General features: G+C 35.4%; 1 protein-coding gene across 9 annotated transcripts in view; it reads right to left on the bottom strand.

Moving 5' to 3' along the window:
- Cyld (CYLD lysine 63 deubiquitinase) overlaps positions 1 to 13,733 on the bottom strand; it is a 56,067-nt gene that overhangs the window by 16,499 nt on the left and 25,835 nt on the right. For 7 of the 9 annotated variants that reach the window (XM_074056012.1, XM_020184157.2, XM_020184156.2 and 4 more), the window contains 6 exons: positions 13,010 to 13,108; positions 10,634 to 10,750; positions 4,445 to 4,824; positions 3,153 to 3,318; positions 2,113 to 2,254; positions 698 to 820 (listed from right to left, as the gene is read on the bottom strand). In XM_074056012.1, the coding sequence (XP_073912113.1) occupies positions 698 to 820; positions 2,113 to 2,254; positions 3,153 to 3,318; positions 4,445 to 4,824; positions 10,634 to 10,750; positions 13,010 to 13,108 (1,027 nt within the window). The remainder of the gene's footprint in view (positions 1 to 697; positions 821 to 2,112; positions 2,255 to 3,152; positions 3,319 to 4,444; positions 4,825 to 10,633; positions 10,751 to 13,009; positions 13,109 to 13,733) is intronic. The other 2 variants (XM_074056008.1, XM_074056009.1) reach the window with 2 other exon arrangements.

The raw sequence follows: 13,733 nt of genomic DNA on the forward strand, positions 1-13,733 counted from the left end.
AATGACTTTATCACATATCGCTACCACCATTTATCAAGTATTTATTTACTATACAGTCTTCTGTCATCTGTGTGTGTAACATTACAAAGTGCTTCCTGTGGCCAAAAAAGACATCTTGATAATTCTTAAATTAGGAAATGTAGAATCACCTTGGTAAAGGAGGTGAAGAGAGGCCTAAATATATTTCTTTTTACAAAAGAAATTACAAAAATACATCTCATCTGTTTCTAGTACATAAGTATTAAATACTAGTTATTCTGTAAGTCTGAAACTTCTCTTGCTCCTTTTCTTTCAGGTAAAATTAAGCTTCAGAAGTCAGACTACACCAACAAGCATTACTATTAGGAGTGGTATTAGAACAAACTATTTCAAAAGATCAGTAGCCCCAGCAAAATATATCAGCTTTCTATTGCCATTGCTAACTTGTAGTATAACTCTACCAAAACTGTTTAAGTCATTTCACGGATTAATGTTCTATGTGCTATACATTGGCCAGGCTTAACAAATTAAGTAAGAAACAGAAGTACAAGAACAGAGCTTTTTTAAAAAAAAAAAAATCAGTATTTCTCCATGAGAACTAATTTCCTTCCTTTTTTTTTTTTTTTTTATTACACGAACACAGGGCACAAATCAACTACTGCACTAAAAACAGCAAACAGGACTCCATTTAAAGGTGAAATATTTATCTTCTACTTACATTCTCAGAGGATTAACAATTTCAGTCCTCAATAGCTCTTGAGTTTCACTATAATATTCTACATCATTCTTTTCTTTGGGTCTAAGTAACACAGTGTCCAGAACAGAACTAAAAGCAAATAAACTGCAAAATAAAAAGAATATTTTTCTTCATGTTATAAATATATTTTTTAAGAAACAGATTCTAAAAATCAGAAGAGTAAAAGAAGCAAAGTCTAGGAAACAAAGAACATAAAAATTCATGTTTTTCATGAACATAGGTCAATCATCATGGCTGAGCAATCTTTCCAGGTTTAGGAGATCATAATACCAAGAAGGCAAACTGCATTGACAGTGTTAAAGGATAACTATATGCCCAGAATATATCATGAAAAAAAGTTCTTTGTAAAAGGTGAAAATCTGAGTCACACAAAATAGATAAACAGACAAAACAGGAGGAAGTTTGGAAACTATTTCTCCAGTCAAACACAACTCAGCATCAAATTTCTCACTCCTCTTTTTGCCACCTTGCAAAGACCTTAATTTCTTTAAAATCACTTGTGAATGAATAGCAACAGAAGCTTTCTGGGATCAAAGAAAACAAAATTTGGCTAATATACATTTTTATCAGAATATCTAAAGAATATTATAATAATGCTGTGAGGCTTGTTTTTAATCAACACAAAAGAATTTTGTCAGCAAAATGATCCACCACCTTTATTCCTTTCTCTTCTTTTAAAATTCTAGCACCTCATGTTAATTTCCTAACTCCTATGCCATAGCTGTACAGCATTGGCAGGTTACACTCAATTTATGTGGCAGTACACAGCACCTAAATATTCTTGGTTCAATCTTCACAGCCTAATGCTTCTTGCCATGTTAAGTTGTTCTACTTTGGCAAAAACTATGTATTTGAGGAAAATAGTGCTATTGAAAATGATTTTTTAAATAATTGTTTTATGATCACTTCTACAAAAACAAACACAGCACACACACGGCCAATGACTTATTCCAAGTCACGTTATTTGACATGTGCCCCAAGATACCATACTTATTCACTTCACATACCCTCAGTATATCTGTTCCACATGAATCACATTATTCACTGCATTATTTTTTACATTAATTTTTTTTTTTTTGCAGTGCTAGGGTTTAAACTCAGGGCCTACACTTTGAGCCACTCTGTCAGCCCATTTTTGAAATGGGATTTTTTGAGATACGGTCCATACATTAATTTTTGAGTTAGGAATAAGAGACTAGCATCTCTTATATGGCATCCAAGGAGCATATTAGAGAATGTAAGTCTCCCTTTCTTTCCTGACCCCCAGTCACCCAGTCTTTCTACACACAAGCAGTCAGCAGTTTCTTTTATATCATACATACATATCCCTGTCCCCATGTCACTAGCTATACCTACTGCATTAATTTTGAACTCACCAGAATAAGGTGGAGTCTAAGTAACAAGAATTGTAATGACCTTGGATACCTTTCTTCTTTCCAATCATTATCTCTAAACCTTCTTTTTCCATTTTTGGTGCAGTATTTTCTTCTACCACTTCACTTAAGTAACCTCCAAATGCTGAAAAGATAAAAAGTGAAAATGAAAATAATTCTTTCATACTATTACGGTATATACTCCTGTGTGTGTGTACATACATATGTATAATATTATATGTGTGTGTGTGTGTGTGTGTGTGTGTGTATGCCTTCACTTTAAACTGCATTTTGATGCAAAATTTGTTTCTCAACCTTTGATTATTTGCTATTCAACTTGACTTGTAAAAACTGCTATTGTTCAACCCTACTTCCTCTACAATTTAAAAAACACTTTAGAGTATTATGCTATTTGTAAAAAAAAAAAATCTGTCAAATAAAATATTTTGTTATCTACCCAAAATGCTTTAAGTCTGAAAAGAAAACAAAAAGTTTCAAAGTATTCTTTCAATGTTATAAGAAAGTTTTTTATAAAGATGGTTTTTCGATTTATACCAGTCTAACCCTCAAGATGCTTTACCACTATTATCCAAAACTGAGAAGGAACAACATCAGGAAACTTCCACCCGTCACAGGTGATGAGAAGACTTGTCCTCCATCCATCAAGCTAAAACTGCTCAAATGGAAGCCAATTTCTGATAAGCCATGCTAACTGGTATACTTAAACTGCCACTGAGGGGGAAGTCAATGCAGAAAGAAAGTCTCATTTCAATTTCTACCTCCTGTATTGCTGAAAATTCAATGTCTTAACAGAAAGAGACAAATAAATCCCAAATTCTCTTCCTAACTAGTACTTTATAAAAGAAATGTCTCCTCCAAGCATAACTAATTTTCTTATACACCAAGTAACAATCTTTATTGGCTTAAAAACTTGATGAACATTCACAAGACTATCATTTAAATACTGTCACCATCACATAATGCAAAACAGAATGAAATGGAGTCATTCCAGCTTGGAAAATAAATGAAAAGCATCCAAGTACCTAAAGAGTTACAGCGTTCAATCTGATTGGAAACAGGCTGCAGGGATGCAAACCTAGAGTCAGGCCTGCAGCTTTTCAGTTTCACAAACAGCGCCTTCTTCAGGGCACAGGTGAAATATCGAGTGCCCCTGAAGGTTCCATCAGTACAGCCTGCGCATTCGTCCTCCTGAAAAAGAAAGGCTTCCACATTTGTTACATCGCACCTTACAAAGAGCCCACTTAAAGAACTGAGATTTCTCAGATGCGTTCCTAGCTTATCCTTTCTCCAGATTCCCTCTTATATCTGTATCATCAACTATATATTATTAGCTCTGAGCTAATGATTTAAGAAATTAATTCCTACCAGGCACCGGTAATCCTAGCTACTCAGGAGGCAGAGATCAGGAGGATCATGGTTTGAGGCCAGCCCAGGCAACAAAGGAAGACCTGATCTCGAAAATACCCAGCACAAAAAATACCCAGCTGGTGGAGTGGCTCAAGCGGTAGAGTGCCTGCTTTGAATTCAGACCCCCATTCTACCAAAAAAAAAAAAGGGGGGGTGGAGGGCAAAGAGAGGAGAGGAGAGGGTAGGGAAACTCCTAAAGAAAGAAATTCCTTGGTCCAGAAGGAAATCCTCAATGTATTTCCATTCAGAACATGTATTAGACCTTCCCTGGTCAACTGGCTTTCCTGCACCTTTTGCACAAGTATTAAAACCAAGGGACAGGAAAAGGCTAATTATATTAACTATCTCCTTGCTAGTATCTTCTAGTATGGAAACAAACAAGCAAAGATAAACCAAAAAGAAAGAAAGAGAAAGCCCCAAGAAATATATTTAAATAAAAGCTGAATGTATTCAAAGTCCTCTTTCCTGATTACAAAATGTCAAACAATATGTTTTCCTGATCTCTATAGGGAAATAGATCTGTCTATCAAAGGCCTCAAAAACTCTCTAAAAATGGTGATTATTTTTAAAAACAATGAATTGACTGACTATGGAAAGGAAGCTGAGGAACAAAAAGAAAAACAGTTAACAGATTTGCTTTCCTTACTGCATTCTCTTGAATATAAGGACCTAAACATTCTAGCCTAAGATCAATTTTATTCCTTAAACATAGATCAACTTTTAGAAACAAGTAAGTCAGAAGCCTAGGAGTGTGAAAGGGAAGACAGGCAGCATCATAATAAATTTTTTCTCTAGTTAGGGCTTTTTTTTTTTTTGACAAATATAGTGGTTTCCCAAAACATATACAATAGAGGAAAATCTGTGCAAAACAGAAAAGAATTGCATTTTTTAGATCAAATTAAATTACCAGTTCCAGTCCAGCTAGCACATCATTAAGTCCCGGTGGCTGACCAATCCAACGGATCACCCCGTAGAAAGGAGGGTTCTCTTTCACTTCAGCCAGTGAGCCCACTTCTAGGCCATGTGTGTTACCAGAAGAGCTGGGCACAGACGGGCTCTCTTGGATAGGTGCACTGCTCAGCTCTCCCATCACCGACTGAACAGACAGAGAAAGTGGGCTGTGGCCAATACTGCCATTGGTGTTGGGCATCTTCGTCAGACTGAAGGGTAAAGAGTGAAATCTGTTCTCATTGGATAAGGAGTTCATGGAAGGTGGCTGCAGTGGTGGTGAAGAATGTCCAAAGTCGGCAGAGAGTTCTGTAAGTGACTTTGCAGGGTCTTCTGCAACTGTAAAAAAAAAAAAACTTCTTAATTAAAGAAAGCTATTCAAGAACATTAAATACACCTAACATTTCTAAAAATTGATAAATCTTGTCTAACTCCCCTCTCTATGAGAATTCTTACAGACACTGCAAACTTTTATCTTCAAAACAGTGATCTTAGTTCTCTTCCTCACCTCCAAGAATTTCTAGCTTAGTAAATGGCAGCCAATTGTTTAAGCCAAAAAATCTACTAGTGATTGGTTGTCATATAGGTTATATTATTTGTCCATAGTGCAATTAAGTTAGATATAAGTACAAAAAGACACCAAAAAGTTAAGAAACAATTCTAAATAACTACTGGATCAAAAAAGAGAAGAGATATTTTTATTTTTAAAAATAAAGAAAGAAAAAATAAAATGAAAGAAAAACCACTTGTGGAACACAAAGCAATATTTATAAAGGAAATATATAGACAATTTATTTTAGAAAAACAAAAAGCTAGATATTAATAAACTCAGCATACAACTTAGGATGTTAGAAGAACAGAATAACTCCCCCTGAAACTAGGCAAGAATAAACAAAACAACAAACATACAATAAGGAAGCTCAAAGTTAGAGTTAAAATAGACACAAAAAAAAAACTACTCAAGAGAAAACAAGCATACAGTGAAGACAATCATACTAAAAGCTGTTTCCTTAAAATGACTAATGCAACTGACAAGCAGCACTGCATTTCAATGGGGAAAAATGAACTTCTTAACAAACAGTGTTGAGATAATCATTTAACCATATGCTTAAAAAATTAAACTGGAATCCTACTTATACTCTAACACAAACCAGTTCAAAATGACACAAAAGCAAATGTGACAGGGAAAAACTATAAACTTTTGGGAAACGATATAGGATAATGTTCATCATGACTTCAGGGTAAAGAGAAATTTCTTAGATATAAGTATATAAACCATAAAGAAAAAAATTGATAAACATAACAATGAAATTAGTAACTTTTTGTTCATTAAAAGGCACCATAGTGACAGTAGAAATTTGAGCCACAACAAGGAGAAAATAATTGCAATGTATATAGTTGACAAAAGATTAGAACTTGGGAAAAGTCCATTTACTAACAAGACAACTAAAAAAATAATAATAAAATAAAGACTTGAAAAGGTAATTCACAGAACCCCAAATAACCAAAAAGTTGAGGAAAAGATTTTTCACCTCACAAGTAAATAGGTAAGTGAAAGCCAAAACCAGCATGAGATATCATTTATTTAACTGTTGGTAAGAATGAAGATTAACTCATGCTCATGGGAGTGTGCTACAGACCGCATGTTTGTGTCCCTAAAATTCTTATGTTGAAATCTAATCCCCAATGTGATGGTATTAGGAGATGAGGTCTTTGGGAGGTGATTAGGTCATGAAGTGGAGCCTTCACGAATGATATCAGTACCATTATTAAAGGAGCCCCAAGAACTTCCTTGCTCTTCTGCCAGGTGAGGACATAGCAAAAAGACCAGGAAGTGAGTTTTCAGCAGACACCAGTTCTGCAAACACTGCAAACACCTTAATCTTGGACTTCCAAGCCTCTAGAACTGTGAGAAGTAAGTTTCTGTTTATAAGCCACTCAGTTCCATGGCATTTTGTTATACCAGCCCAAATGGACTAAGATGGTATGCAAAGTGGTATAAAGTTTGAGAAACAGTTTAGCATTATTTCATTAAGGAAAAATGTGTGTATCCCCTATCTCAATAATACCACTCCTAGTTATATACTCTAAACATGTGAAAGAATATTAATATCAAAGCTGCTAACAGTGAGAAAATAAAAACAATGCAAATGCTCACCAATGATAAATTGGATAATTAAGTTGTAGTATGTTCATACCATAGCAATGAAAAGGAATAAATTACAATCATGTTGCAACTTGCATGAATTTTAGGAATATAGTGTTGAGTGAAGGAAACTGTGCAGCAGAACATAAAATCTGATTCCTTGTATATAAAGTTCAAAAACATGTAGAACAAACAGCATACTGTTTAAATACACAAACATAACTTGTAAAACTATAATGAAGAGGAACATTAAATCAAATATGATGTTAGCTCAGAGAAGGGAATAAAGAGAATGGGTAGAATGGGTTTAAGAAGAAGCACCCAGGGAATTTCAAAGGTGATTACAATGATCTTTTTCTTAAAGAGGTTAATGACTACTTGTATTTTCTACCTACTGTTTTTCTTTGCACCTTTTCCATCTAAATTTCTTTAGCAGTAAGATTTAATCCAAATTTTTAAAAAATCTTTTCTTTCCGAAACCCTCAACTCCCTAGCCCCACACCTGAATCCAAATAGCAAGTTCTCTGAAGTTTATCTATTTCTCTTAACTTCTGCCATCATCTCAATTCAAGCTACCATAATGATGCCCTTGTAACCAGTCTCTTACCAGCTCTCTTGTCTTCTTCTTCAATCTATTCATCGTACAGCAACTAATAAGATCTTTCTTAAAACTTAAATACCTTAGGTGATCATGTGTTATTCTCCAGTTTAGAACCATCCAGTGGTTTCCTAGTATTCTTAGAAGTACTCAATTTCTTACCTAGACCTGGAAGTTCTCTATGATCGACCTTCTACGCATGTATTCTATTCTACTTTTCTTTGCTTACTCTGTAGATACTCTGGCCTATTTCTCATTTCTCAAATACACTTGCTCATCACAAGGCTTTTGCCCAATTTCCTCTCCCTGGAATGCTTTTGTTAGGTTCTTTATCTGACAGGTTCATTCTCATCATCCAGATTCCAAATATCCTTTCCTCAGAGTTTTTTCAATGCACCTTTGACAGACAGTTTCCCACTAACTGTACCGCCTTGTTCACTTCCTCCATGATGTGCCAATAAGACACTTATTGTCTATCATATAAGTGATAAAACTTGAATATAGGTTTCATAAGAACAGCAATTTTGTTAGTCTTTTCCATGGTTGAATCTACAGAACTTGATATAACCCTTAACACAAGAAAATATTTGTAAAATATTTGCTTTTAAAAAGTCTAAATAAATCAAACACTGTAAAGAAAAGGTTTTTTTTAAATATATAGGTAAAATTAACTATAGGACCAGGTGCTGGTGGCTCATGCCTATGATCCTAGCTACTCAGGAGGCAGGGATCAGGAGGATTGCAGTTCAAAGCCAGCCCAGGCAAATACTTCGTGAGACCCTCAAAAAAAACCATCACAAAAAAGGGTTGGTGGAGTGGCTCAAGTTGTAGACCCTGAGTATTAAGCTCCAGTACTGCAAAAAAAAAAAAAGAATTAACTATAGGAATACTTCTCTTGTACAACTACATTACTTCTATTTTCTGATTTAGCACAGTATATCCGAAGAATGGTCCCAGTACAGTGTGGTTAGACCAAGAGAAATGGCAGAGATGAGAAAGAAATTATACCATAAAAGAGCCCAACATACCAAAGAAAGTAATTTGGATTTTTATCTTCAAGAGCTAGGGAAGCATTATTGGGTATTATACAAAGAAAAGATATTAGTAGATATATCTTCAGAAAAAAATCACATTGATGGGAATATGGAGAACACAAGCATAGTGATTACAAGCACAAGAGCTGGTGTCAAATAGATCTGGCTACACTATTACTAGCTATGTGATACTGGGCAAGTTGTTCAACTACTATAACAAAAAATTATGTAAAAATATCTACCTCACAAAGTTATTATGAGGACAAAATAATGTATATAAAGTGCTTAGACAATGTATAGCATATAGTAAGAAGTCAGGAAACGTTAGCTGCCATAACCATGATGGAGGTGAAGATGATGATAGTGTGGTGGTAGGTTTGTTATTCTGAAGGATAAAATGATAGGGAACAGACTAGGGCAGGAAATCCTGTTAGAAGGCCACAATACTAACCCAGACAGGAACAGAGGAACTGAAGTAAAATTACAACAACAGAGATGAAGAAGCAGGGAAAAACTCTAGTGGTATTGCAAAGGGAGGAACCCAGAATTCTCGGTGACAATTGGGGATGACTAATGGAAAGGGAGAGAGAAGGGAAGGGAAGTGAGAGAGAAGGGAAGGGGAGGGGAGGGGAAAGGAGGGGAGGAGAAGGGAGCAGAGAGGAAGGTAGAGACACAGACAGAGAAGAGACAGAGGGGAAGAGGGTCCAGAAGGAAACCTAAGCTTCCACTCATATATTTCTGTGGCTTCACTCCACACCCTCAGTACATTCCAATCTGGCCTGATTAAATTCCTCCAATGACTTCTAGGTGACTAAAACTGATGAGTATTTTGTGGTCTTCATCTTGTGTGCCCTCTCAGGGCATCCAACACTACTATCAATTTGCTCCTTAGCTTCTTGACCCCACAGTGTCTTGGTTTTCATCACATTTCCCTGGTCACCTTTTTTCTGTCTCCTCTGATTATTTACCTTCCTCCCACATCAGTCATTAAAAACCTAAATGCTCAATCTCAGCCCATACCCTCCATTCTGACTCTCCTCAGGCAATATTACTCAAAGGACTTAATCTTCCTTAATCTACAAATTTATTTCTCTATTCTTACTTCTCTTTCAAGAGCCAAAAAACCAGGGGTCACACCTGGCATGCCTTTCTTTCTCAACTTTTATTTTCAATCTATAAATCCTGTCAATCCAACTCCTCATATCTTTTACATGCATCTACTACTCTCTATTTCTTTCTCAAGTCTAGTCCCAGACACTACAATCAATCACTTCAATTTTGTCCTTGCATTCACCAGACCCCACTTCAATCTAATGTCTGCTCTGCACCAGAAAGGTGTTCCTAAAAGGCAAACACGGCCATGACACCACTTACTGAAAATCCTTCAGTGGCTTTGCATTTCCTTTTAGCGGGGCACACAGGCTCCATGTGCCCAGGCCCTGTTGCTCTACTCTTGGGCAGCCTCATTTTAGTCCTTGGCATACACTAGGCTTCATTCTTCTCTAATGTCTTTACATATACTATTCCCACTGGCTAAAAGGATCTTCTGTCCTCCCACTGTGTTACCTACCACTCTTCTCTGTCACTTCCTCAGAGAAGCAGTTGTAGGTAAAATTCACTTTAGTACATACTCCCAACACTACACAGCTGTTTCTGTGTTTGATTAATTTCTATCTTAACAATTTTACTGCAAACTCAAATAGGACAACTGTAGGCCAGATCTATTTTTTTCTTACCATGTGACCTCAGAGAATGGCAAGCCTGTAATCCTTGCTACTCAGGAAACAGAGATCAGGAGGATCATGGTCCAAAGCCAACCCAGGCAAAATAGTTCATGAAACCCTATCTCAAAAAAATTCAACACAAAAACAGGGCTGGAGTAGTGGCTCAAGGTGTATTCCCTGAGTTCAAACCCCAGTACTGCAAAAAAGAGAGAGAGAGAAAGAGACAGACAGAGAGAGAGAGAGAGAGACAGAGAATGCCTTAGAAAATATTTGATGAATAAATGAACAAGAAAATGAATAAACCAGAAGAAAATGGTATCCCAAAACTAAGAGAAGATAAGAGTACTTAAATGGGAGTGGTTTAAAGAGGTCAAGAAAAACCCAACCAGAAAAGTCTTCAGATGATTCAACTGATTCTAGAGATCTTCTACCCTAAGCAGATTAAGAGATCAGAACAAACTACTAAAACATCTTAAATGTTTTATTATTCTTAACAGCAGTGTCATTTAAACTATATACAATATTTTAGTTCAGCAATATTAAAAATGGTCTATTCATTCTGTTTCCAAAACCTGCAAAGAGCATTCTTTCTCTGATGAGTTAAAAGGAGAGGATAATTATAAATAACACTAAAATTATTAATTACCTTCATCAATGTACCATGTATTTTTTGATTTGGATTGTGGTTGTGAGTCAACAGAAGACCCATTTAAGGTATAAAATAATTCAGATCTGTTTCTATTTCCAGGGTCTGAGGTAGATCCTATGGAACAAGAAAAGTTCCTTTAAAAAATAATCAATATGGTGTTAAAGGGTTTTTTTTAATAAGAGAAGGTGATATGTATATGGTGTTAACAACTATTCACACAACCAATAGATGTATACAAACAATATATTTTATTGTTGTCTTCAGTTTTTAAAAATTTGGTAACCATTTTGGTCACATTAAAAAGATCCTTCATTCCTAGAGTTAATACAGGAAGGGAACAGGAAATGAAAATCTACTCATTTTTTTTCTTTTGTTGACCTACTCATTTTTTTAATCCAAATTGCTTTTAAGAAATCATTATATGTGTTACATATTATTACTAAATACCAAAATCACCATTTCCCAGTTTCATTTGGTGAATCTATTGGTTCAAAAACTAATGACAAACTGCATATATGTGAGTATTACACTACATAGCCTAGTATGCAATAAGCTACACTGCCAGGGTTTGTAAATTACATTCTATGATGTTCACACAAAGATTAAATGCCCTAACAATGCATTTCTCAGAATGTATCCCCATCAATATGTGACTATCTTTTAAAATAGTTCCTTTCAGGAGAAAGTAATCTTCAAATGCTGAATACTTATCAGTTCATAAATTAAGTTTTAAAAGATTTAAGGCTTAGTGTGTATAGCTCAGGGGTAAACTACTTGCTTAGCATATGTGAGGCCCTGGGTTGAATCCCCAGGACCAAAAAAAAGAAAAAAAAGGGGGTGTAAAAACTTTAGGGGCTATGGCTATATAGCTGAGTGCTAGAGTGCTTGCCTAGCATGAGTAAGCCCCTGAGTTTGATCCCCAACACAGCTAAAAAACAAGAATTTTTAAAGACTTTAAGATTTAATATTTAAACATTTTAGAATTGGTCATCACATTCCTTGCTTAATTTCCTCATGTCTGAAAAAATGTAGCACCACTGTGTCTTTTTTTTTTGGTAGCAGAACTGGGGCTTGAACTCAGAACCTTCACCTTGAGCCACTCTACCAGTCCTTTTTGTGATGGGTATTTTCAAGATAGGGTCTTGCCGAACTATTTGCCCAGGCTGCCTTCAAACCGCAATCCTCCTCATCTCTGCATCCTGAGTAGCTAGGATTACAGTTGTGAGCCATGGGTGCCTGGCTACCATTGTGTCTTGTATATCAGATTTACTAAATGCAATAAAAAGCATTACTATGTCACAGATATTTCCAGACTGCCCTAACACAGTATTAACTAAAAGGAGGCACACCACAGTGGAGAGCAGTGACACAGAAGCCATTTTTTTTTCAACTTAAAACAGATAGCTCCATACTTTATAGCTTTAACTTGGACCTACTATAACACAATTAACACCTCATGCCTTAAGGAAATCTGACACTGAGTATGGTGGTACACACCTGTAGTCCCAGATACTAGGGAGGCTAAACCAGGAGGATTGCTTGAGGCCAGGAGTTCAAGGCCAGCCTGGAGAACATAGCAAGACTCAGTCTCAGAAAAGGAAATCTTTAGTTTTTTAATATGCAAGTAAGAGTAGCATGTTTGAGCTATTCCATATGGATACAAAGGTTACCTACATGTCCTGTATTAATACTAAGTCTCAGGGCCCAGTATTTCTTAATGTACAATTTTCTTTTAAACAAGCAAAAATAATTTTGTTCACTAGTTGTTTGAGGAAAAAATATCCTCCTAACCCACATCTGAGCTAACAAAAATTCTTACAGCTTTTTAAATAAGTTGTTGAACTGGTTTAACTACCACCCCATAAATCTATGAAGTATGTGGAAGCCAATGGAAAAAGAGCTATGAACTCCATGTGTATCATGAGGAAGCTTCTGGAAGAGAGCTGAATTTTTGCTTAGCATTTTGGAATATGTGCCACTTCTAGTTAGCAAAATCCACATAATTAATCCCCATTATCCTTTATCCTACATAATACTATCCATATATAATTATTTTATACAGTTAAACTACTATTTATACAATTGTTTATACAGATGCTTATATAGTTGTAACAATGTTACAAGTAAGGTGTTTCAAAAAACCAGCTAATTATGGACCAGAAAAGAAACAAGTCCTCACAGGAAACTTCTCACCTGGTAAAAAAAAAAAAAAAACATGGGGAATGCTGGATTTAAGCAACACTGTCTATATAAAATTATAGTTTAACTACTTAAAATGTCTGAAAGAAAAAAAAGTCTACATACATGTTAAGGATGCCTGGGCAAATCAGATATCATGTAAATTACCAAGAATTGTACCCTATTAATCCATACCTGTAACCTTTGGTTTATTATGACTGGATGGACCTTTGTCCCCAACACCTCTTGACATAAAGGCAAGTTTGAGAGGCCTTCTTTCCTGTGTCACGCTATCTGAAACAGTAAACACGCTTTTTAAAGATAATTCTTCTAGAAGATAAATAATTAAGCAAACAATGACAATAACAGAAACAAAAGAAAATCTTTCTTATAAAAAAGCACACTTTTTACAGTTGTACAAACTTTTTTTAAAGATCATCAAAAGTAGTGAAAGAAGTAGTATCTCAGGGGAAAAAATATAACACTGTACTTCAAAATGTAATTTCTACCAAAAATACACTCCCAAAACACAATTAGGCTAATTGTCTTAAATGCTTGAAAACTTGACCACATGTAGTCAATTTTATTTGATGTTTTCAAACACTACAAAGAAAGCCTTATTTATAATTTTACAGCATTTCCTAAAAACCTTATTTATATTTTTATAGCATTTCCCAAATCAGTATGCTCTGTCCTTCCCTACGTACTATGAAGTGTTCTACGCTCAAATATTTCTAGAGGATGCTGAGATAAACAAAGACAATTTCTTTACTGCATAAAACCAGAATCTTTATGTACTAATGTGTCTTGTGAATCTCTCAAGGATGGATATAGTAAACTTATTTAACAATACATTTTGTGCCACTCCACTTAGTATCTCAGGTCAATATATTTCACAGAACGCAGTTTGAAGAAAGTC

The sequence above is a fragment of the Castor canadensis genome, chromosome 15 (genome assembly GCF_047511655.1).
Source record: "Castor canadensis chromosome 15, mCasCan1.hap1v2, whole genome shotgun sequence".
Classification (NCBI taxonomy): domain Eukaryota; kingdom Metazoa; phylum Chordata; class Mammalia; order Rodentia; family Castoridae; genus Castor; species Castor canadensis.